A 25,637-nucleotide genomic window follows, 5' to 3' on the forward strand; every position below is an offset into this window, starting at 1 on the left:
AATTCTTTCTTTCTTTATTTTTTAAAATCTTCTTTTAAAAATACCATATTTCTGGCTGGAGAGATGGCTCAGTGGTTAAGAGCACTGGTTGCTCTTCCAGAGGTCCTGAGTTCAGTTCCCAGCAACCACATGGTGGCTCACAACCATTTATATGGGATCTGATGGCCTGTTCTATAATGCAGGCATACATGCAGACAGAGCACTCATACATAAAAATAAAATAAAAAAGCATTTCTAAAAAAAAATAAAAATAATGAAACTCCCAGGAAACCACAAGGATGACCCTAGCTAAGAATCCTAACAATAGTGGAGAGTGTGCCTGAACTGGCCTTCCCCTGTAATCAGATTGGTGATTACCTAATTGTCATCATAAATCCTTCATCCAGTACCTGATGGAAACAGATGCAGAGATCCACAGTCAAGCACTGGGCTGAGCTCCAGGAGTCCAGTTGTTCCTGAGGCATAAGCTGGCGCTTTGGAACCTATTCCCTATGGTGGGTTGCCTTGTTCAGCCTTGATGGAGGTGGGAGGAGCTTGGTCCTGCTGCAACTTGATGTGCCATGCTTTGTGGATTCCCAAGGGAGGTCTTACACCATCTGAATGGAGAGGGAGAAGGAGTGGATGGGGGTTTTAAGGGAGGAGTGTGGAGGGAATGAGAGGAGAGGAGGGAAGGGAAACTGTGGTTGGTATGTAAAATAAAATAAAGAAAAAATATAGATAAAAATATCATTTCTCCATGTCCCTCCAAAGTTCACTGTGACAGACATCTATGATGTCTTCTTTCTTTTGGAAGGATTTCCATCTCTATTTCCTTTATATCTTCCCCTAAATTTGTCAATCAATCAAAACATAAGCAAACAAAAAGTCCTTACTTCTATATCTCTATTTTTAAAGATTTATTTTTATTAATTTTTTTGCATGCTTGCATGCATGCATGCATGTATATAGACCACATGTATGCTTGTTGGGTTCCCTGTAACTAGGGTCATGGATGGTTGTGAGCTACCTTGTTAGTCTGGGAATCAAACTTCAGTCCTTTGCAAGAGCTCTTAACCACAGAGTCATCTCTCCAGTCATTCCTTATCTCTTACACTTCTGTTTTAGAAGCCATACTTATTTAAGGATCCAAAATCACTTTGGAGTTCCAGGATGTGCAAGACTGATCAGTTTGAATGTGTACATTGTTATCTTGTGTGACTTCCATGTAGTCCTTTCCTGGTCTTACAGTTGGGTATGCAGGAGCTTTTTATTATAAAAAATGTGTCTTTTATAATAACTTAATCCTAGGTGATGCTCTTTCCTGTTCTTTCTTGTCATGGTGCTTCCTTCTCATACTTCAGTTCTATCCCTGTTCTCCATCTGAAGCAGCTCTGTTCCACTTCCTTCCTACCACTCATCCACCTTCTGTCACATCACCTAATGTGCTACACTTACGTCATTAATGACTCCAATTAGTAGCCTCCTTATTTTTAGAACATAACTTGAACAAACTCTGCCAGATCCTGACCAAGGCCCTTACCCATCACTGTCATTGACAAACACAATTGCCCCAAATGACCCATATCCTGATAGCTGGGACAAGGCAGTTTCTAAAGATAAATGGCCTTTTCTAGACAAACAACTCCAGGAGGGAGAAAGTGCAGACTTGCATGTAACCCCAGCAGTTGCATTCCTCAAACCTCCTCTATAAACCCCTTCAGCAGACACCCCCACTGCCTGCTGTGTCTGCCTCTCCCTATTTGAAATAAACAGTCCCTTCTGCTGAAGTCATACAGGTCTTTCTTTCTGCTTTCTGTCTCTTTAAGCTGCCTCAGAAATCTAACATCATGTTGCCTCACAGATGTAACACTTATATCCAAACTCTTTACCTTACAATTTTCCTTTTGAGATGTAGTCATTTCCCTACTCTTGAATCTGTGACTTGCATTGACCAATAGCTTCTGACAAAAGAGATTGTGTGCCAATTCAGAGCCAATGTTGAGTTTCTTTTTGTATTTCTATTTCCTCCAGAACCTACTTATCACTATGTGTAAAAGCACAGGCCAGCAAGCTGGCAGATAGGAGACGGGCTGAACCAGAATGAAGGCTGTCTTAAACAATTATCATTAGTCAGCTTTGTAGATGACCATAAACACCTGGGATAGCAAGACCAAAAGAGTAGTCCAGTTGAGCCCAGCTTAGGTTTCAGTTACTTATAGGATTGTGAGTGAAATTAGTAATTATTATTTTAAGTGAGTTGTTTTGTTTTTAGAGTAGTTTGTTATGCAGCAAGAACTGACTGATATACCCTGCTTCCTTCTTTTAGAGTGCTTATCACTATGTTATATTGCTTATTTTCTCCTTTTTCCATCATCCCTTTGAATGTGAGCTGTATTAGGATATGCTCTTGTCTGTTTTGTTCCTATGTTCTTAGAATTTACAATAGAGACTGAGCATAGTAATTTCTCAACCAGTCTTGTTTAGTGAGTGAATGAACACACTTATAAATGCTAATGTGTTGCTGTGTGTTGGGAAGGGGTGGATCTGACATCAAGGTGACAGAGGAGGAGCAGGGTATTGAATTAGGTCTAGATTCAAACCCTGGCTCCACCACTCACTATCTGAATGAACTTCCACAGAGCCCTTCACTTCTTCAAGTGTCAATTTCATTATCTTTTGGGTGTGAGTATAGGTTTTCTACTTTCCATGATTGTTATGAAGATTACATATATGTGAAGATTATATAACAAGTTGTGAGATAAGGCTAAAGTTGCTTGCTGTTTTTAGTTTGACCTAGAGAAGAGGGCTTTTTATTCTTCTTCTCTTTGGGTCAGTGGGTGAAGAAATGCCCTAACATAAACATTTAAATTTGTGGAACAGTATTCTTGAGGGTCTGAATTACAGATAGGAAGGAAAGGGGGGAGACTGAGACTTTTAAAATTGGTCACACTTAGATTTTAATCCAAGTTGCCACTCTTATGAGAATTTAGAAAACTTGGTGAGCTGCTCAGAGACTTCTGCCCTCAATCCTGTTGTAGAACTCAATTTAGGAAGTCTGCTTGACATTTTTATGGCACAGTTACTCCAAATCTGGTTAATATGAAAACTGGGTTATTTTTAACATCATGAGTAAGATGAATCCCTTGATGGGGTCTTTATTTTTTAAAGCATAGTTTATTTTATTTGTCTCTATATATTATATATATATATATAATTTTTGACTAACAACAATTGTAGGCATTTGTAGAGTTGGATGTGATGCTTAAATATATGAATGAATTTTATATATATATATATATATATATATATATAAAGATCAAATCTAACTAGTTAAATACCTTACCTTTTCTGATGTGTGTGTGTGTGTGTGTGTTGAGCAGTTGAAATATACTCACTAATTTTGAAATGTGGAGGCATTGTCAACAGCTATGGTCCCCATGCAGTGTGATGACTGAAAGACTAGGGTCTGAGATCCTGCATGTTGTAACCTGCCACGAGGATGCTTTTGGTACTGTGGGCTTAGCACCCATGGGACTGAGAGGATGTCCCAGCAGAAGTCTCAGCCTGCAGCCCCCCACCAAGAAGCTCCACTCTGGGTTTTCTTTTCAGGCCTAGAGGTCTTTATGTGGCTACTTTGATGTGGCCATTTTAAAACTGAGGATATTTTGACATAGCTGTTTTGATGCTGTGGAAATTTTCTGGCTTTTAAAAAGCACTAGCCATTGAACTTTTAACTTTTGAACAAATGATCAAGTATCACACAGCACAAGGTTGGGCAGAACTACAAAGGTTGGTGTGGAGGACATGAGGTCCTTGTGCTCACAGATAAACACTAGGGAAACCAAGAGTGTTAAACAAAGAGGCTTGTCTCTTCAAAGGAAGGCGATGTTTACCTGTTTTTCACCAAGAAAGCTGAGACTGGATATAGTTTATAACCTGGTGATTTTTGTGATCTGTAGAGCCAGGCCTCAAGCCAATCCCCCTGACTATTATGTTTGTTTATCTCAGACTCTTTCTCCCTAGATCTTGAGCATTGCTTCTCAGGCAATAAAACCTGTCCTCGTGGGAGATGTCACTTGTACTTTATAAAAGCCTAGGTAGTTTCTGTGTTATCTGTAGGACCAGGCCAATACTGACTCCCTCAGGCTATTATGTTTACCTAAGTCATTCTCCCTAGACCCTTATTTTGAGCATTGTTTCTGAGTCAACAGAACCCACCTTATGGTGGCCATACTACTTTGTAAAGAGTCTCGATGTAAACATGTCTTAACCTTTGTTGCATACATGGGATTAAGTTAATTATCATCAGGAAAACTATTGCCCTAATATTGTGCTGTGCTTGAATATGGCTAAAATAAACTGCTCAGGGTCAGACTCTAGAAGCTTGAACCAACACCAGAAAATTAAGTCACATTGAACCATATTTCCTTCATGCCTCATGCAGCTTGGTGGCTGAGATCCGTACAGGTTAGTGCCATGGAAAAGAGGTTGAGGTTGTAGAGAAAGAAGGGGTATCTAGTTTTTATTTATAGAGGGTAAATAAGTATATAATGGTGTTATTTTCATTTCAAAAAGCTCCTGAGTTTTAAAAACCTGGCAAATATTTTTTAAAGTAAATTTTAAGTAATCAAGGCAGTATGATGTTGGCAAAAGGACAGAAATGTAGATCAAAGGAACAGAAACAGAGAACCCAGTTAGACCTACAGAAATAGAGCCCACTAGTCTCTGACAAACAGCCAAAGGTGATACCAGAGAAAATATGGTATTTCAGCACTTGGTGCTAATTAAGTGCTTATCCATACCCACACTGAGTTCAGACATGGAACTCAGACCCTTCTCAAAAGTTAAAATGGACCATAAATACAAGTGTAAAATGAAAAACTATAAGACTCCTTTGACAACACATGGCCGTGTGGTTGAAATAACCTTTGTAGATAGAACACCAAAGGAACTGTGGATGAGGGAAATCACTGAGAAATTTGATATCATTAAAATAAAAATAAATAAACCTGGGAAACTGGACAGCTGTGTGAATTTCCCAAAGTTTGACAGTGGCCAAGAACAAGTTAAAATGGCGGAAGTCTAGGAATGTATTTCACATAGCTAGCAAAAAACAAACAAACAAAAAAAAAAAACCCAAAAAACTCCAAAGCTAAAAACAAGGCAAAACCAGTTACTATTAATCTTAAGAAGATAAACATTATTAAGGATGAAAAAGCTAACAGAATGAACAAGACTTTTGTGAATATACAGAAGGAACTTGCAAACTTTTCAAAAAGTCTTTCTCTTACATCTATGCAGAAAGAGCGCAGTATCATGAAGATAAACCAGCTGATGATGTTGGTAACACAGCGAGACTGATTGTAACAAGTGCACTTCTCACATTTGTGGGGCAATGTTTGGTGGGAAGATGATGCCTATGATGGGGAAAGACATACCAGGACTTTCTTTCTTTGGCAAATTTTGGCTATTAACTGAAAATTACTCTATAAATAAGACTATTTACCATCCCCAGATCTCACTGCACAATTAACGTCCTCTTTGTGAATGAATGTTCCCAGCTTCCCTTGCAGAAGGATTCAAGCCTCTGAATCTACCCCTGCCTTCCTACAGGTTTGGTGAAGGGATAGCTGCAGCCTGGGCTGCCACAGGCTTCTGAGGTGGTCTCGCTTTTGGGTAGCCACAAAGAGCTATAATTCACCCTCTTGCTTCGAGTGTCTGCAGTGAAACCTGGGGGTTGGGTTTTTTTCTATTGCTTCAGATGCAGCTGCCAGTGATCTACTGAAAATGGAACTCAGTGATGGGTGTGGTGGCCCACAACAGTAATCCCTGGGGAGGAGGAAGGAGAACAGCGCGAGTTTAAGACCATTTGGGCTATATAGTAAGACTCTGTCTCAAAAATTGAAAAGAAAGGAAGAAAGAAAGAAAGAAAGAAAGAAAGGATGAAGGAAGGAAGGAAAGAAGAAAGGAGAGGAGAGCAGAAAAGAAAAGAAATATGAAGATATTTGTTACATAAATCCCTCATTGCTTTCCACATAACTGGCTTTGAACAACATCATATCCCAAGGTAGCTGACCTCATATCCTGAAGTAGTCAGTTCCTCTTGTTTCTCTGGCCTCTCTTTCCTCTCTCTGTACCCCACATTGGTCTTTCTTATCCAGGACTTGCCAAGTTTATCCTTCTGTTGGGAGTGGTTACTTCACTTTTCACATTAGTCAGAATTTTATGTAATAGAGGTGCTAAATGTCACATCTTTAGGACTGGTTTATCATCTTCAGAGGAAGCACTAGTCTCACGATTCACCTACTTCAAGCACAATCCCACAGTAGGCTAGGCTGACACTCTTTCCCCTTATCAGTAGCTTGTGTAGCAGTAGTAGCAGCATCCACTCAGCTGAACTCTTAACCTTTCTCTGTTTGATGACTTATTAAACACTTTCAACACCCCCAGGGCCTCCAACACCTCAGCCAGGCCACATCCAATGCTGAGAGCACCACTGTCTGCTAACCAACTTCCCCTCATACTCACGTATGAGTATATTCATACTCATAATCACCTCTACTATAGGGAACCTACGACTCTCTGCAGCCTCCCAACAATCTTGCTGTCTCTGATGGAGCACTTGTCATCCCCTGAGTCCAGTCCCTTCAGGTCCCACAGGTTCCAATGTTGATGTCCATGTGGTTATTGCCTTTGTCTCTGACCATTGCTTCTAGTCTGGCTTCCCAAGCAGAGGCTAGGCAGAGCGACTAAAGCATTCTTTCTTGTTTTTGTTTTTTGTTTTTGTTTGTTTTTCTCCTGTTAACCACAGAATATGAGGAATTTGAAGAGTCCAGGTATTCTAGGAATGCTAACTGATAGGGAGAGCCAGCTCTGGCTCTGACCTTTTGGGAAAGGGGTGCTTCCTTTAATTTCTCTGTTCCCAGAGAGAGGAGTCCTGGTTGGCTGGCACCCTAACCCTATTGAGGCTGTTGCTAAGGTGGGCACATTAGTGTCTGCAAAAAGGTCAGCTAGACCTATGTGATCTCCCTGAATGGTCACGAGCCACATTTAAATTTAAACCAACTGCAATTAAATACTTTTTAATTAATTAATATTTTTTCAATATAGGGTTTCTCTGTGGAGCCCTGGCTGTCCTGGAACTCACTCTGTAGATCAGACTGGCCTTGAATTTAGAGACCTGTCATCTTCTGTCTCCTGAGTGCTGGGATTAAAGGCTTGCACCACCATGCCCGGCTTAAAGACAGTTTTTAAAAGACCAGTTTCTCAGTCCCACTAGTTTCAGAGTTATTTTCTTGCAACTCTATGTGGCTGCATGCTGGACAGTGTGGCTTCGAGGCATCTCCACTTCTGCTGAAGCATTGGTAGCTCTCCTCAGTTCTTAGGACTTGTACCTGGCTCCTTCTGTTTCCCTAATTTATACATAAAATGCTTAATAAATTCCTGCCATGTACTTCTGGGCCACAACTATGGTCAAGGGTCTACCTGATCCCTGTCCACTACGATCAATGGGGACAGAAGGGTTGTTTCACACTCCTAGGAATTTGAACTTGGGACTCTGTGCTATACCAAGCAGAGCTTTACCACCAAACTGCTTTTTGTTAACTCATTATACCTTGTCTTTTCAGGCCAGGCAAATACCTTAATCAGTGAAAAGGAGACAGACAAAATCATCCTTCCAAAGACCCCTATGTGCTTCTGCAATGTGGCTTTCCTTATGTGTAAATATTGAAGAAGGAAGAGAGCCAGACTGTCAATGCACCTGGAGAGCAAAGAACTAAAGCAGAGTTTTCTTTTCTGCCAGAGACAATTCTAGATTATTGTTTATGAGAAGGAGCAAAAGGGGATCAGATGGGTCCATTGGCTTCAGCAGCAAGGCCAACTTGAGTTCCTGTTATAGAGATTGGGACTTGTAGACTGCAATTCTGGATTCCAGTTATTCCCTAGAGACCATCAGTTATTGGTACAACAGCTGGCCTGGGTGTCTGAGAGCACAGTGTCCTGCTTTCTAGAATCTACCGTAAGCAGGGTGAAAATACAGAGACCCTTTGAAAAGGGGATCTTCGACTTCTTACTGCCACCCAGTTCTGAATTCTAACACCAATGCAGAAGTCCAGCAAAGGTGACAAGAGGATAGGTCTTTCCTTGCAAGGGATGAACCAAACTAAACAACTAAAAAGGCACCTCAGTAGCCCTGAGCTCCTTTGAGAATCTGGAAGCTCTCTCTGGGATGTCCTTGCTTTTTCCTGACTCCCTAGCCTCCTCCATATGTCCCAGGAGAGGATATTTGTGAGTGAGCACAGTACCTCTTCCAGACTTGACCTCTCCTGCACCATGGGTCTCAGAAGAAATCTGACTGCAGGCCATTTTGACTTTTATTTTTCACTGCTTCCATCACTTTTCTTCTTTGAAACAGCTCTTCTGACTGTCTGATGCACAAGCACTGGTTTCTTGGGATACTCTTACCTGGTGAAGAGACAGGTGCCAGAGAAGGAAGTCCAATAGTTCTAGTCTTCCCCGCTCCGGGAGGCTTTCCAGGCACAAGACAAATACAGCAAGTTCACTGCTGTCTCTGCCTAGATGTGGCCAAAGGATCAGGGCCTACAGCAACCTTTTCCTGCTTTTCTCTCCTTTCCTGTCAGTACTGGACACTCTCAGAGTCTGGTAGTACCATTGTAGACACTATTTATGCTCATGAATGTGGGACGAAGGAAGGAATTTCTTAGCTCACTCACACCATGGTTCCCTGGAGGCTGATGAATCAATTGCATCTTTCATTCTTACTGCTCATGTTTCTTTCCCTTTCATATGCCTTTTCCCACTGAGATATAAATTAGGACAAATTATGAAACTCTTTGTTCTGTACAAGCTGGTGGTGATTGCTGGGCTATGTGGCTGAGAGTAACACTGCACTTAGTCCACAGGAAGAGGAAATTAGCCTTCTTGAATGAGCTGTGATCTGTATATTTTAAATATAAAAAAAGAGTTTTTAAAAATAATGACAACAGGGAATCTTCACAATAGCTGTGGCCCTTTGAGAAGATATCATCTTCTCAAAACTTCATCAAGACACCTGTGATTCATAAAGACATAACTGTCAATGTTAACGTATATGATGTGTAAAACCATGCGTTTAAGGTGTCCCTGATCCTTCATACTCTGTTCCCAGCTGCCCATCATATACACAGCTTTCTAAGGTAATAGCACCTGCAGAATGCTCTGCCATGTTAGACATGTTAGGTATCTGCATTATCCCCTGCGGCAGCTACTAGTGCATGTGTTGAGTGTCACTGAGGAACTACTTCCCATCGTGGTTTCCATTTCAGTGGGAACATTTGGCCAGTAGCTATAGGACTGAGCAACACAGTTTCTCAAGGCCTCAAAGGACACATTTTGATGGATGGCATTGAGGTGGCACCTCACATAAACCTGTGCAGGAAGTTTTACCCAAGGAAATCTTATAAATGTATGCCTCTGGCCAGGACTCCTCATGTCTCTTGCCCCTGTATCAGGGGCCTAGAAAGACAATCTGCTTTTAGACTCTGTATACACATTGTCTACAATGAAGATAGTTTTCCTTAATCCCAGTGGTTCTCAGCTTTGCATTTCTGTCTGCAAATGATTGATGTGTGTCGCTGGAAGTTGCAGCAGGTGGCTCCCCACCCTTCTGGGTTACTCCACCAGTGACAACACAGGCAGAGTTGGCCTGGCTTCCTTTTTGGTGTTTTGTAGCGGATAGCTGCCTGCTCAGAACCCACAGAAGCCTACTCCTCATCCCAGACAGCTGCAGTGGCCCTCTCCAAACAGACCTAAACCCAGGCTCTGCACTTCCCCTCTTGGTGAGTAGCATCCTTCCCTGCCTCTATGCTCTGGCTGTCATCTGTGTACTTGGCTACATGCTGCCACTGAGGAATCGGCATCCCATGCTTGTACTTATTTGCTCAGATGTCATGTGCACCATGCCCTTTTCTATAAACTTCCATATGGTCAGGCTTCTTGTAGGGTGAGTCATGAGGCTCCTGCCTGACACAGTGTGAAGGTCAGGTTCAAGGCCATTGTTTGTGATTTGTACCTCGAAGGAGGGAGAAACAGTGTTGGGACAGGTAGCAAGAGGGTTTCCAGAAGTCTGAGAGGGGTGACACTCTTGGGTCTGAGTGCTCATGGAAAGAACTTATACTGCAGAAAAAACTTGGAAAGAAAACTTGATACCAAGAAGTGAGTAGTGCAGTGGACTATGGCTCATCAGACAATGAAGTACTCAGTTGTTTAACCCCATGTCATGACTGTGCTCAGTGCATGAAGGAAAGACTGACTAAAAACATACATATAAAACTATGTGCAGGGTGATCACCTTTTCACTGAGAGTGTGTGTGGTGTTAAAGAGAAAAGTGAGAAGATATACCTCAGAAATTTAACATCGGCTAAACTGAAAAGTATACTTGATTTTTTAATTTTTAAATCATTTATATATAAGGTGTGCATGTATTTGTGATTTTGGATCTTTTTTGTGCATTGTGAAAATATCCCTCTATGATCAGAAGGGAAGCCAAGTAATTTTAAATGATCCATCTATAGAAAATTGATGTGTCCTTTATTTTTCAGTGCGTTCACCTTCTTTGGTTCTAAAAAAAATTAAAGATTTAGTTTACTTTTAATTATGCATGTGCACATGTGAGGAGAACAGGTGTTTGAAGCATTGGCAGTTGGTTGTGAGCCACCTGACATGGCTGGAATCCATACTCAGATCTCTACAAGAGCAGTATCTGCTCTTAACTGTTGAGCCATCTCTCCACGACCCCCACCCCTCTGTTCTTCAGTTCTTAATTAGCCTGCTCTACAGTCAACCAACAGGTCAGGGCAGCTGGACAGACAGCTCATCATCGTCTGATGGAATCTGTCTCTTTATTCTCTTTGCCAAACAATCCAAAATAATGGCCATTCCAGCACCTGGAGTTTCAGAGCCCTCTTCTTCCAATTTCTGTCTACTCTTGCTTATACTCTAGGCTTGTGCTTACAGGTCCCAGGGAAATGAGCTCCTGACCCAAGCTTGGTGAATGGGTCCTGTGGTAGATGGCTCAGAGTCCCTGATCCAATGAAGGAAGGAAAAAAAAAGCAGAGCTGTATGAGTGCACACACACACACACACACACACACACACACACACACACACACACACACACACGTAAGAGATGATTCAACTCATGAGTAGCAAATAGGACAAAGGTCAAAGTATAGACCTGGGGTCCTAACTCCTGTTCACAGTAGCTACTGTGAACGGCAGTAGCATTGGATGGGGGAGGTGACAAGGCACCTCCATCTGATTTTTCTGTCAGTTCCTTAAGGAAAACAGAGAATAGGAAAATAATGGTAGAGTAAGCATGATTTCAGACTGGTCTATCTCACAGGTATTTTCCACTTCTGTAGAAAGAGCAGCTTTCCTCTGACTCCTGAACACTATGTTTACAAGTTTTATGTCTTAGTTGATGTATTTTTTTTTCTGCCACAGAGCAATATTCCTATGCCTTATCCCATGACTCTATGCCCTTTAAACCTCCAGGGTCAGCAAGAATCACCTCCTCAGTGAAGCCCTCCTGGTGCTGAAACCAGAATTCCCTTTTTCTCATTCCCACAACCTCTCAGGACATTACTATTGTGTCATTTTCAGCCTTAACTTACCCACTGATCTTGAAAGGGGGCTTCTTGAGAGTGTGAATTATTGCACATCTTGCATATGCCCAGCTAATGTCCAGCACACCTGGCCCTTGACTGTGAGATGAAAGTGATCTCAGCTCTCACAAAGCTAATGTCTGAACAGAGTGTTTGCATAGCTTGCTACTTGATTGTCTCCCAAGCCCTGGGATCAGCTAGGACTGTCATTGTCCTCATTCCCCAGGTGAGGAATCCAGACTCGGCGAGGGCATGTCCCTTGTTGCCAAGCCCCAGTGGCAGAAAGGATAAACCAAAGGCACAGGAGCTATCATTTCTGGTCCAGTGCTCTCCCTGTTGTTCAGTCCACTGTGTAGACTCAGCTGCTAGAGTGTCCACAAGAAGGCCATAAGGAGAGTGAAGACAGGTCAGTGGTGAGTTGAAGTCTTCTAACTCCCAGGAGACAGCTGAGTTCCTTCCGTCTCTTTCCCGTGTGTTTTTGTTATATGTGGGCTTTTCTTCTTCTTCTTCTTCTTCTTCTTCTTCTTCTTCTTCTTCTTCTTCTTCTTCTTCTTCTTCTTCTTCTTCTTCTTCTCCCTCCTCTTCTTCCTCCTCCTCCTCCTCCTCCTCCTCCTCCTCCTCCTCCTCCTCCTCCTCCTTCTCAAGGCAAGAAGAAAATGAAAGAAGGCTCCGAAACTGGCTGTATAGTAATGCATTTGACAAGTATCTGGACAAAGATCAAAGAGAAATCAATTTAAAACTCCAAGGCTGCCTGTGGTTTTCACGCATGACTTCAGGGTGGAGTGTGTGTTTGTTTTCTCCTTTGGTTCTCTCCAAATTTTCCATGTGCCAGAAGCAGATTTATAATGAAAGAAAAATTAACCTTCTTGAGAAGTTGGTGCAGGATTTCGGTCCTAAATGGTGGCCCCTGGGTGTGGACTGGCAGGCATGGCTCTTGTGGAGCCGCTTCTTTCCACCACAGCTGGAGCAGGCTTGAAAGCAGGTGTGCTGAACAGAAGACCCATGACTGCTACTTCTTTTCCTTTCTTTCTCCCTCTCCCTTTAAAAAAGCTAACAAGTTTTTTTTTTTTTATGATAGCTTTTACAATTTCACCCACTTGGTAAATATTCTAGTGCATCACAAAATTTAAAAGAAAAGAAAAATCCAGTCTAATTTTTCACTAGTGATCATGGGTCAGGCTTTTGCAGGAGAGCTTCTGTTCCAACCAGCAGCAAAGGGTATGAGCTCTTGTATATATATTTTAAAAGATAATAAAGCAGTCTTGTACATTTTACATTTTAATCTAATTATTTTAATGGCCTCTTTTTTTTATTAACTTGAAGCATCTCTTATTCTTTTTAACTGGCTATGTGTAGTTTTTGGAGTAGGCGGATCACAATGTGACCCGCTGCTGTATATTTGTTTCCAGACTTTTGTTCTGCAAGAAAATGTTTCAGCATTGAGGGAACAGGGCAGGTTCTCAGCAGAGCTCTAAGAACTCTTCATACAAAGACAAGTCAGGTGACATAAGCCACTAGTACTAGAAATATATATGTAATGATTTCTGACTCATGTCTCCAAGTCCGTCTCTGCTTCCCAAAGTCATTTGCTTAGTTAGGGGTACTTTTCATTTAGTGGGAAAGTAATTTTTAATCCCCCAAAGGTTTGTAGTTTGAATTTCCTATCTTAAAAGGGGCTTAGTGATGTCTTGATGACAACTGGGATATGACTGAATAGAAATCCATCAACCCCAAAGAGCCAATGACCCCAGAATAATTTAGAAATGCAACTTGGGGAGAATTTGTGGTTCTCAAACTTAGGAAGAAAAGAGAAGAGTATAATTTTTCTGAAGAAAAGGCATGTCTCATTTCTATTCATCCAGAAGTATTTAAAAGTAATTATAAACAGAAATTGGAAACAAGTTACCAGACTCCCAGAGGGAGTGTTTAAGTAACATATGGGCCAGCCTCCATTAGAAGGTTGGGGAAGAATACTTAGTGATGAAGAAAATGCCATAATTTGTTTGATGTAAAAAAGAGAAAAAATAGAAAATGCATACATGCCTAGAAACAAGGGAGGAAAGTAAGACGATATCAGTTATTTGGAGATGTAAATGTTTTTTCTCTCAACTTTTGTATATTTGTCAAATATTTAAAAAATTTAAAAGATTTATCTTTTGGTGTGTCTGTATATGTGTGGGGGTATGTGCATGTGAGCGCAGATTCCTATGGAAGCCTGGAGCTGGAGTTGTCAATGGCTGTGGGCTCCCTGACGTGGTCGCTGGAAACTAAGCTCGGGTCCTCTGTAAGAGCACCATGTACTCTTAACCATTGAACTATTTCTCTAGCCCCATAAAATGTTTTTTTAAGTAAAAAAACAAAAACAAAAACTATGTTTAAAGACAATACAAGGATTTCCCCAGCTACCACCAGGTACAGTGAAATTCAGTGAGGCTGTGGCCAAGGCCACACTGACTCAGATGTAGCCCCAATCCAGGCTTCCTTCTGTCTTGGAATCAATGTCTAAGACATTTTTCCCCTATATTTTTTGGGTAACTTTTTGAGATCTAATTTCAAACATACAGAAGACACAGAGGCTGTGTGTATTTATTTGTTTATCTTCAGTACATCTATCCATTTACCTATGTAATAGAATTTTACTTTTTAGACATGGTTTTGCTATGTAGACTGAGCTTGTCTGGAACTCTCAATTCTGTTCTTTTCCCCAAGTGCTGGGATTACAGTATGGCATCACCACACCCACTCTCTACTCTAATACTTCAAACCCGTGAGTTTGTGTGGCTCCCTCATTCCAAAGCACAGCACAAGGCGCTAAGGTGCTTGGGAGAGCTTCTGTAGGAAGGGCACGAAAGGGAGCTCTGGCAGCTTCTTGTGGGCTTATTGATAATGGAAATGACTGATTACCGAAAGAAAGAAAAACCCCACCTTATCTTCCTCTTTATTTTGAAACTTCTTTGAGTCTTAGTAAGAATAGCCACAAACATGTCAAGTGAAGAACTTGTTCTTGTACACCTTCCTACCCCTGTGAAGCTATCAAACATGTCAAGTGAGGAACTTGTTCTTGTACACCTTCCTACCCCTGTGAAGCTATCAAACATGTCAAGTGAGGAACTTGTTCTTGTACACCTTCCTACCCCTGTGAAGCTATCAAAATCACAGGTCTCTCTACTCCTCTCACTCAAACTTTCTCACTCACCTTTGCATCCAGACCACCCTCTTCCTCTCCTCCACTGCCTCTTTCCAGGAAATCTCTGATCTGCCTTTGCCACTGGAGGCTAGTCTGCATTATCTTGAGTTTTATGTAAGTGAAAGCAAACAGTATATACTTTTCGATTCACCTTCCTTACTCAGCATAAAATTATTTGGGCCAGACGGTGGTGACACATGCCTTTAATCCCAGCACTTGGGAGGCAGAGCCAGGTGGATCTCTGTGAGTTCGAGGCCAGCCTGGTCTACAGAGCGAGATTCAGGACAGGCACCAAAACTACACGGAGAAACCCTGTCTCAAAAAACAAAAAAACAACAAAAAAAAAATTTTTGAGACCAGTTTGTGTGAAGTGGCAATCCATTCCTTCTCCTGTCATGTGAACAGTTTGGCTGTCACCAACAAAGCTGGTGTGGAGATTCTTGTGCAAGCTTCTGTGGGGACACAGGGTTGCATTTTTCCTATGTAATTACTTAGGCGTAGCATAGTTGGGTGTATGGTAAGCATATATTTTGACTTTTTCTGAAGCTGCACACTGTTTTCCAGTGGGCTGGGAGATGGCTCTGTTGTTAAAGTGCTTGCTGTACAAGCACGAGGACACATTTGGATTCTCAGCACCAATAGAATTCAAATGTAGTGGTGTTATCTGCAACCCAAGCTCTGAGGAGGCATCCAGTATAGCTGAAACAGTGAGCCCCAGGCTTAGTGGGAGGTGTTGCCATAACGAAATAAAACAAAACAAACAAACAACAAACAAAAGGTAAAGAAAAAAGGTAGGTGCTAGAGAGACGGCTCAGCAGGTGAGAGTACTGGTGGCTGCTCTTCCAAGGATTTAGGTCTGCCTCCCAGAACACACGTGGTGGCTTACAAACATCCCTAACTCCAGTTCCAGGGGATCTGATGCCCCCTTCTGGCCTCATCTGGCACTAGGCCTGCTTCTGGTGCACAGTCATACATGCAGGCAAAACACCCATATGCATTAAAAAAAGCTAGAGAGTGAAGACACTCGATGTTGACCTCTGGCTTTCCCAGGAACAGGTATTTACACACATATGCTTACACACACACACACAACACACACACACACACACACACACACACACACACACACACACACACCCCAAACTGACAAACTGTTTTTTAGAATGGCTGCACCTTATTTCGTGTAGTGAAATCCACAGTACTTTGAGACAGGCAGAGTGGAAAGAAAAGCCACAGGAAAGGAGGCAGCAGAGCACACTGGATCTAGCACTAAGATGTGTGGTACTAATGGAGAGTTGGGGTGGAACTGCTATCTATAAACTGCACAGACCCCTCCACAAAGGAGTCCAACTCTGGTTACACAAATATGGGGTTCTCTCCCCAGCTGGGTGCCTTGGACACCCTTCTTCAGGGATCTCTGACCTGGTATTGCTAGCTCATGCCTAGGCAATATAATAAGGTAAGGGTGGGGAAGGGAGGAGCAGTTCCCAGACTCTACAGGAGTTGAGCCAGGAGGGAATGAACTACCAGGTAAGGATGGACTGGAGACTACCTAAGAGTCCCTGTAGTTCCCCATTCACAGATACAAGTTTTGCTAGTTATCTATGTTGAAAGAAATTAAGCATTAAACCCTGGAACTACAGAGTAAAGAAGTAAGCAGTAACTCCAGAACTGTTGCTTTCATTATGTATTTTCAATAATATTCTGATACGCTGCTCTAGTCTGAGAAGCGACATGAATTCTAATGCCTTTTTGTGACTTTTTTCACAAGCACAAATGAGTTTAATGTTGAATCTCCACCTTTGGTGTTTGGGTCCCAGAGTGCATTTGTAAGTCTGTCTTCTTCCTGACTTTTGCCCTTTCTTTCTAGAAGCTGGCTGGCATCTGACCCACCATGACACCCACAGAACTCACAGTGAGTATAGCCATGACCTCAGGTGCCTCAGAAACACCTACTCATACTTTTCAGTCTTCCCTGCATGGGGAAGGAATCCTGTGTGGTGCTCTAGGGTAAGATCTCTGTCAGCAGTGCCCATCACTATGTGGGGTATTCCTAGTCACATCCATTTTCTTTGTGGATGCAGAGTCAGCGTTGGGAGAGGCATGCTGTGAAGACATTAAATTTTAGATTTTATTAATAGCTGAGGGGTTTTGCGCTCTTTGACTAGGATGGGCTTTGTCCCCTGTGTGTTCTGAAGCTCACACAAAAGAAAGCAAACGAGAACTTACTTGATTTGTTAATAGAAGCCCTGTGGTGGGTTCTCCTTCATTCATAAAATCACACAGCCCTTTCAAAAGCATACAAAGGTATGAGAGGCCAAGAACTGAACCAAGTTTAGCAGGTCAAATCATTATCTAGATTTAAAAAAAAAATTAGCACAAAATGTAATTAAGTATAGGATGAATTAATTATAGAATCAAATCTATTCAAAGCACCTTCCAACATTTTTCTTCTGTAAAAGGGAAAATGTAAATTTTATATATAGATAATTGAAACCAAGCTTCCTTAGTGGGGCTAACAAATTTTCCTTCAAAATACCTTGTAGGTTTTCAAGGCTTACAGAATGGGGCAGCTGAATTAGGTTGTCAACAAAATTATCTATAACACACCAATATGTCCTTAGCATTGTCTGGGAATATTTATATGGTTGCACATATTGTTAATTTGATCCCAGTAAGGTGAGGAGGCAACCCTAATTTTAATCCTCAGTAGTAGAATTTGGCTCCTGGGCTCTGAGGCTGAGGGACCAATGCTGAGGAGGTTGCTTCTGATATATCCATCACTTGGTTTTCTCATTTGGGATTTTGGAAAATAGCAAAATCTATTGAAAAGGCAACGCAGATAAAAGAAGTGCCTCTCCACAGTGATGACCCTCCATGGTCAGAGAAGTCCTGATGGACCACAGGAGCCAGGTGGATTTCACTGAGACTGGGGTTCCCACACTGAATGTACTGCCTATGAAATCCTGATCTTACCTCTCTGAGGACATTACCACTCAGGTGCCGCATATGCTGCAAGCCCCTATTACTGACCAGCAAGCTGAGACTGAGAGAGTTGATGGAGGATTCGAGATCTCAAGCAAATGGAGGAGCAGATGAGAGATGTAGGGATTTTAATTCTAGCCCCACCAAAGCCTGGCTCCCTGTGCCTCTTCTGAACATGCTGTCCTCTTCAGGAGTGCTGGGGAAATCTGGATGGCCTAGGGACCCAGGATGTTGGTCATTCCTCTTTGTATTCTAGCATCTGCAGGAGGCTTTCAGCTCTTTCTCTGTGTTTGCTCAGGGACCCACCTTTCCCATCTTACTCAACTTCATGGATTCTCCAGGGCACCAGTACCTTCCCCATGCTTCTCACCAGAGACCAGACCACCTCTTGAGCTCATGTACCTTTCCTCCTTCCTCCTTCCTTCTTTTGACCCCTTACTCATTCTGCCATTAATATCTGCCTCTGTCCTGGGATACTGCATTTGTGAACCTGTGTGCCCTGGAGAAATTTCCTCCTCCATGGCCTGTGTGGAGGGGTTTGCTATTTGCTTCCAAGCTTTGGGACAATTTAAGAGTCTAATAAAGCTATTTTAAAACACCAAAACAAATAAACAAAACCAAAACAAGTACGAAAACTAAAATCCTAAACAACAAAACTCTACAAAAACACTTCACATCATTCTGTGTGGACTATCAACTATCCTTACTCATCTTCATAGTTTAACTGACATTCTTCTAAAATGTTATCCTCCCACCTGCTCTCATAGTTTAATTTCATCCCCAAAGCTCTTCTTTCTCTCAAAGTCCACTCAGGAAATTCATCTGGCTTTCCCAGGGAGCTCAGATATTTTACCTAGTCCCATGCCCAGTGTTGGCAAGGACTTTTCTGGCACTAGAGATAGGTCCTTTTGATGCTGGATTTTCAGATGACTGCATGGAGACAAGTCTTTAAATTTAAATTAAGAATTTGTGTCCCAGACATGGGGACCAATATATATAAAACAGAGAGAGGAGCTTTGCTCAGCTTTTCACAAGGAGCTCTTAAGAGGACACCTATGAAGTTCTCCTGCTATTTCCTGCCAGTCAGGGTCCAAGTAGGTTGGACTTAGCAGTGTGAGCTTCATAATTCTGCATCAACCTCCTCTTATCTACTGCTTTTAATCAGCTGATTTAGTATGTCCTGGTATCTAATAAGAACCAAATATACATGTGTGCATATGTGTGCATGCACACATACACAGAGATTATTACTCCATATTCAAATATTCAAGGAAACATTGCTAAGGAAAAATTTAAAGGACATCTCAAGAGCCTTTTATTGTGCAATTAAAAATGAAAAAAAAAGTTCTGTAGGACTTTTTCAGAGATTAATTGGGATAATTGTGACTTTCAAAGATGAAAATGCAATATTCAGATTCTCCAATATCTAACAACTGCATAGTTTAGGAAAGGCTGATTGGCCATCAGAAACATATGTGAGTTATACAGACAAAGGTAACACAGAAAGCAGAGGAATTTTATTATTCAATATGAGTATTTAAGTACATAAAAACCAATTGTACTTACATATTTACTAATATTAACTACCTAAAGCAAAACAAAACCCTCACAGAGATTATGTCTATTTCAATATAGACAAATGACTTGAAAAATTATTACACTTATCTCAAGGAAAAGGAATGCTGTGAGATTGTCCTCTCACAAAAGAAATGCAGAGAATGTCCCTCAGGGCAAGACACTGATGACTAAGAGTCTCTGTGAAATTGTAAAGCCTAATGGGAGCCCCAAAGAGAGGCTGGTAGGAGGTGAGATCATGTGGGTGTGGAATGGAGGCTTCAACAATTCAACAGTTATCATGCTTTGGACCTGTCACCCTCCTATACCTGCTATCTGCCTGTCCAGATTTCATTCATCCCCCTCCTTTAGCAGTTGTACCCACAGGAAGTACAATGACATGTAAACATATATGTATAGATATGTTTATGCATGTGTACTTGTGTGCATGAGTGTGTAGATGTTCCTGTGGGCAGGAGGGTGGGTCTATTTATGCATATGAGAGTGAGCAAGTACATGTGTGCCCCCTGTGTGTGACTGTGTGTGCCTGTCAGAACCAGTGCCTTGGGTGTGTGACCCTTGTGGTCACACAGGGGTCATGGATTTAAGAATGTCCAAACTGGGGGCTGGAGAGATGGTTCAGAGGTTAAGAGCACTGGCTGCTTGCTCTTCCAGGGGTCCTGAGTTCAATTCCCAACAACCACATGGTGGTTCACTACCATCCATAATGAGCTCTGGTGCCATGTTATGGCATGCAGGCAGACCACTGTATACATAGTAAATAAATCTAAACAAACAAACAAAAGAATGTTCATACTTGACTTAATGCTCACTATCTTGAAATTTTTAATATTTTTTTCAGCAAGGGTCCTTGGAAATTCTACAGCATTCACACTTATGTGTGTAGTTGAGAGTATCGCCATGTGTATGTGCAAATGCATGTGTAAAGATAAGTGCTGTGCTGCATGTTTACTTCTGGGGCTCTCAGGAAACTCAGAGGTGCCATGACTCCAGTAGGTTTAAGAGCTCCTGGTGATTTTTATATTTACAGATGTTGAACAGTTGGGGAAAAGGACTGTCACATGTCACAATCACTCACACAGTTCAAGTAAGTGCCCATTTGTGGTCCCAAAGTTCTCTTTTCCATCATATCAGAATACTTGTCATCCACACTACAAGTGTTCATTTGCTTCTCTATATCCTTCATTAATAAGTTAAGTTCTATGAAAGCAGAAACCAGACTCATTTACCTAGTATCTTTAGCAGTTAGCACAGTAACCAACTTAGAGATGGACAGTAAACATTTATTAAATAAACATTTCTTTCACTGGTCAATTTCTATTGTTTTAACAATATACCTTACACTGGTTTATATATAAAGAAATTCTTCTTCAGTTTACAGTTTAGGAGACTGGAGGTCTCCCAGATTGGGCAGCCTCATCTGGTCAACCTCTGGTGCAGGTTTCCTTGTTATATCACAGTATGGCAGAAAGCAACATAAAAGGAGGAATACACAGTCATATGGCAAGACAGGGAGTCAGAGAGATTCGAGGGCAAGGATCCCCCTCTTTTATGACAACCTGCTATTGCAGGAACTGGGGTCCAAAAAGAACTTATTAATGTCTTCCATGGTAGTGCCCCATTGCATAACCACCAGTAGGCCCTACCTCAAACCATGATAGTAGGTGATCAGTATTCCATAAACAGTACACACTCAAACCAAATGAAATCATAGCACAGTCTTCCTTCCAACACATAAACTCTTTTTGTTTTATCACAGAGCTTTGGCACTTGGCATTGGATCAGGTTATTCTATACCATCAGATCAGACCACTCAAAAGTTATCCTTGATTGAGCACAATCTATATTCTTTACAGAGCCGTATTCCTGGTATGTTTGATGACTACAGCTATGACTCCACTGCTTCCACAGATGACTACATGAATTTCAACTTCAGTAGTAGCTTCTTCTGTAAGAAAAACAATGTCAGGCAGTTTGCAAGCCATTTCCTTCCACCTCTGTACTGGCTTGTGTTCATTGTGGGTACCCTGGGCAATAGCCTGGTTATCCTTGTCTACTGGTATTGCACGAGAGTGAAGACCATGACTGACATGTTCCTTTTGAATTTGGCAATTGCTGATCTGCTCTTTCTTGCTACTCTTCCCTTTTGGGCTATTGCTGCTGCTGGCCAGTGGACATTCCAGACCTTCCTGTGCAAGGTTGTGAACAGCATGTACAAGATGAACTTCTACAGCTGTGTGCTACTCATCATGTGTATCAGTGTGGACAGATACATTGCCATTGTACAGGCCATGAAGGCTCAGATCTGGAGGCAGAAAAGGCTGCTGTACAGCAAGATGGTCTGTATTACTATCTGGGTGATGGCAGCTGTGCTCTGCACCCCAGAAATCCTGTACAGCCAAATCAGTGGGGAATCTGGCATTGCCATCTGTACCATGGTCTACCCTAAGGATAAGAATGCCAAGCTGAAATCAGCTGTCTTGATCTTGAAGGTCACCTTGGGGTTTTTCCTTCCCTTTATGGTCATGGCCTTCTGCTACACTATCATCATTCATACCCTGGTACAGGCCAAGAAGTCATCCAAGCACAAAGCCCTAAAGGTGACCATCACTGTCCTTACTGTCTTCATTATGTCTCAGTTCCCCTACAACTCCATTCTTGTAGTGCAGGCTGTTGATGCCTACACCATGTTTATCTCCAATTGCACTATTTCCACCAATATTGACATCTTCTTCCAGGTCACTCAGACCATTGCATTCTTCCACAGTTGCCTGAACCCAGTTCTCTATGTTTTTGTGGGTGAGAGATTCCGCCGGGATCTCATGAAGACCCTGAAGAACTTGGGATGCATTAGCCAGGCCCAGTGGGTTTCATTCACAAGAAGAGAGGGTAGTTTGAAGCTTTCTTCCATGCTACTGGAGACAACTTCGGGGGCTCTCTCCCTCTGAAAGAACTTCTCACTGAGGCCGATGGTCCTTTTGGAAATAATGAGATACATAGATGCAACATAGTCTCCTCACTGATAAGACTAAACAGAAAGTAAATAATAAGTAAATGAGAAAACAAAACAAACTAGGATGAGCCTAAACAGCTTTATCAAACTCAGTCATGATATGCCAAACAAAGTTTTCAAAACTGACCACACCAGAAGGGCACCAGCTAGTTTTTTTGGTTGTAGTAACTGCAATTCTTTGGAGGCTACTTGAGCAGCAGTGAGGGCACCCGAGCCATACACATTCTGACCATCAGTGCAGCTGGGTTCTTGAGTTTCTACAGTGCTCCACATTTCTGTTACTTCAGATCTGATGCTACTCCTCCCCAGAGGTGGCAGAGCATTGGCCACTGCCATAGTCCATAAAAGCAAGGCTTAGTGACATTTCCCACCTTGGGATATTTTCTCATTAGTCCCATTGGTGGGAAGACTGTGTTTGTGTATCTCATTACTTACAGTTTTTTAAATCTAGAACACACCCAAACAATCTGAGGTTGAATACCCTTCTGGTTTCCTTGGTCTCTTCTGGGCCAAGGAGAACCATTGTTCCTATTTTGAGCCATTTGTAAGACAGGTTGGTTGGCCCATGCACAGCTGACCACATCACAACATCAACTGGAGTCTGTTGCTCTCAGCCTACTTCTGTGTCTTGCTGGAGATGCCTTGTCCAAATCTAAGCTGCAGGCTCGATCTAGGAAGGGATCTAGCCTGTTCCCTGGTGTGATAAAGTGGCCCTCATAGACTAAGTCTGAGAATATATTTGGATAATGGGGACCTAGCATTGGCTCTGTTGGGACTTCTTCAGGGGAGAGGCACTTGCTGCAGGTTCTCCCATCTTCTCCCTGTCAGTGACATGCCCTTTCCTTCTGAGGCTTCCAGAAGGGTGTCTGCCTCTCTGCTGCCTTTCCTTACTCTGTAGCGCCAACAGCTTACAAAATTTTAACTTTAGAGAGATTAAGAAAAATATGTAATATAATTCACTTTCCACCTATGTTTTTAACTACTTTTCAAATTTCTCACATTGGAAAAAATCATTGCATATCCTGGAAAAGTGCTTTATAATGTATATTTTAAAATGTCTATCACTTGCCATTTGTTTATACCCTTTCTTAATATTATATTTGTGGGCAATTAAATATCAGACAGAAATACAGTAATTGTAAAGGGTAAGACTGTGGTAAACCTTTACTTGTTTGGATTGCCCATGTAACCAACTTTTACAACATAATGCAGAGTTATAATCTCAAGCTTTATATTCTTCTATACCCCTGACCTGAGTAATGCATGAATGATTGCATGTTTGTAATAATAATCATTTGCTGAAAACAACAAAAATAGAATATCTGCCATAAATTCTGAACACAACATATGGACTGTTAAACAATGATGTTTGCTGTATACTGTTTGTTATCTGGGTCAGCTGGAGTCTATGACTTCCCTTATAAAACTCTGTTATAGCTGGGCAGTGGTGGTGCACGCCTTTAATCCCAACTTGGAAGGCAGAGCCAGGCAGATCTCTGTGAGTCTGAGGCCAGCCTGGTCTACAGAGTGAGATCCAGGATAGGCACCAAAACTACACAGAGAAACCCTGTCTCGAAAAAAACAAAATAAATAAATAAATAAATAAAATAAATAAAAAAATAAAATAAAAAATAAAACTCTGTTAAAAATTCCTGTAAAGTATCCCTCATTACTTCCCCAGATGATGCTTTTTGTGCTGTTTAATACAGAGCAAAATCCTTTACTGGGGACAGACAGACACCACACACACACACACACACACACACACAGGGTGGGTGAGGGAGGGAGGTTCAAAAGATAGTCTTCAGGCAGGCACAGATTCAGACTCGTATCAGAGACAGGAGCGAAGAGAAAGGGAGAACAAAGTAGAGAATTAAAATCTGAGCCTGCTCTTGGTAAAATGACACCAAGAGGAAGGGCTTTGATTTCTTTCCTTAATGCACTGAAACATTGGTGACTCTGAGTTTATTACAAATGCAATCAAACCAATGACACTGATGCATAATCAAAGAAGATTGTGGTTGGTTAAGGTACATACAAATAAGACACAAGGCTGTGGAAAGAGCATGTAGACAAAACTATGCCAGGAGTCTCAATTATTGTTGCACTAAATTTAGTGGCATAAACAACAGCCCTTTCCCTTTGCTGTTTTGTAGGTAAGGAATTTAGGAAAGGACTCACTTGCATAGATCTAGCTTGGGGTATCTCATGCAGCTACAGTCAAATAAAGGTTAGGGCTTTGGCCACTTGAGGCTTGAATGGGAGGGCCAATCTAAAGTCAAAGGGAAGAACCTCTTACGAAAAGTGGGTCAAGTAAAACAACATTATTGCCATGTTTCTTAAAAAAATTATTAATTCTTTGGGAATTTCATACAACATATTTTGATCACATCATCTCCACTCCTCCAACTCCTCCCAGATCCACTCCCACCTCTATACCCCCAGCTTCATACTGTCTTTTTAAAAAAATAAACCATGGAGTCCAATTTGTGCTACCCTTTTGTTCTAGGTGTGGGGTCACCCACTCGAGCATTACTGACAAATTAGGAGCCACATCCTTAAGGAAAACAGACTCTCCCTCCCCCAGAAGTCACTAACTGCCCAGCTTCTTAGTTGGGGTGGGGTCCTAAGTCATGAATCCTTTCCCACCCTATGCTAGAATGTTGCTTGTTGATTCTGTGCAGGTCTTACGCAGACAATTACAGCTGCTATGAGTTCATGAGTGCACTGGTTCTGTCATATCCAGAAGACACTGTTTTGCTTTGGTCCTCTGCAATCTCTGACTCTTACAGTCTTTCCTCTATATCTTCTGAGATGATCCCTGTGTGATATTGTGTCCCCCAATATATTGTGCACCCTAATAAACTTATCTGGGGTCAGAGAACAGAACAGTAACTAGATAGACATAGAGGCCAGAAAATGGTGGCACACACACCTTCAATTCTAGCTTTCTGGAGGCAGAGATCCATCTGGATCTCTGTGAGTTCAAAGTCACACTGGAAACAACCAGGCATGGTGACACACACCTTTAATCCCAGCACTTGAGATCTCTTGTCTTGCTTGGGAAAGACAAATGCCTTTAATCTCAGGAAGTTATGGCAGGAAGCAGAATGGTATATTAAGGCGTGAAGACCAGGAACTAGAAGCTTTTAAGCTTTTAGCAGCAGTTCAGCTGTGATCCATTCAGTTGAGGACTCACGAGGCTTTCAGTCTGAGGAAACAAGATCAGCT

At 41.8% G+C, this 25,637-nt stretch overlaps 1 protein-coding gene across 1 annotated transcript; it reads left to right on the forward strand.

The window, feature by feature from the left end:
* The first annotated feature begins 19,338 nt into the window (after positions 1-19,338).
* Ccr9 (C-C motif chemokine receptor 9) lies at positions 19,339-23,981 on the forward strand. Its single transcript, XM_052729989.1, has one exon. It carries the CDS (start codon positions 21,265-21,267, stop codon positions 22,339-22,341), a length of 1,077 nt encoding a protein of 358 aa, XP_052585949.1. The 5' UTR covers positions 19,339-21,264; the 3' UTR covers positions 22,342-23,981.
* The last annotated feature ends 1,656 nt before the right edge of the window (positions 23,982-25,637 follow it).

This window comes from Peromyscus californicus, unplaced genomic scaffold (assembly GCF_007827085.1).
Source record: "Peromyscus californicus insignis strain IS unplaced genomic scaffold, ASM782708v3 Scaffold_11__1_contigs__length_118956290, whole genome shotgun sequence".
Lineage (NCBI taxonomy): Eukaryota > Metazoa > Chordata > Mammalia > Rodentia > Cricetidae > Peromyscus > Peromyscus californicus.

Coding starts and splice junctions, on each gene's coding strand:
- Ccr9 (XM_052729989.1), top strand. CDS start 21,265: ATGTTTGATGACTACAGCTATGACTCCACTGCTTCCACAGATGACTAC.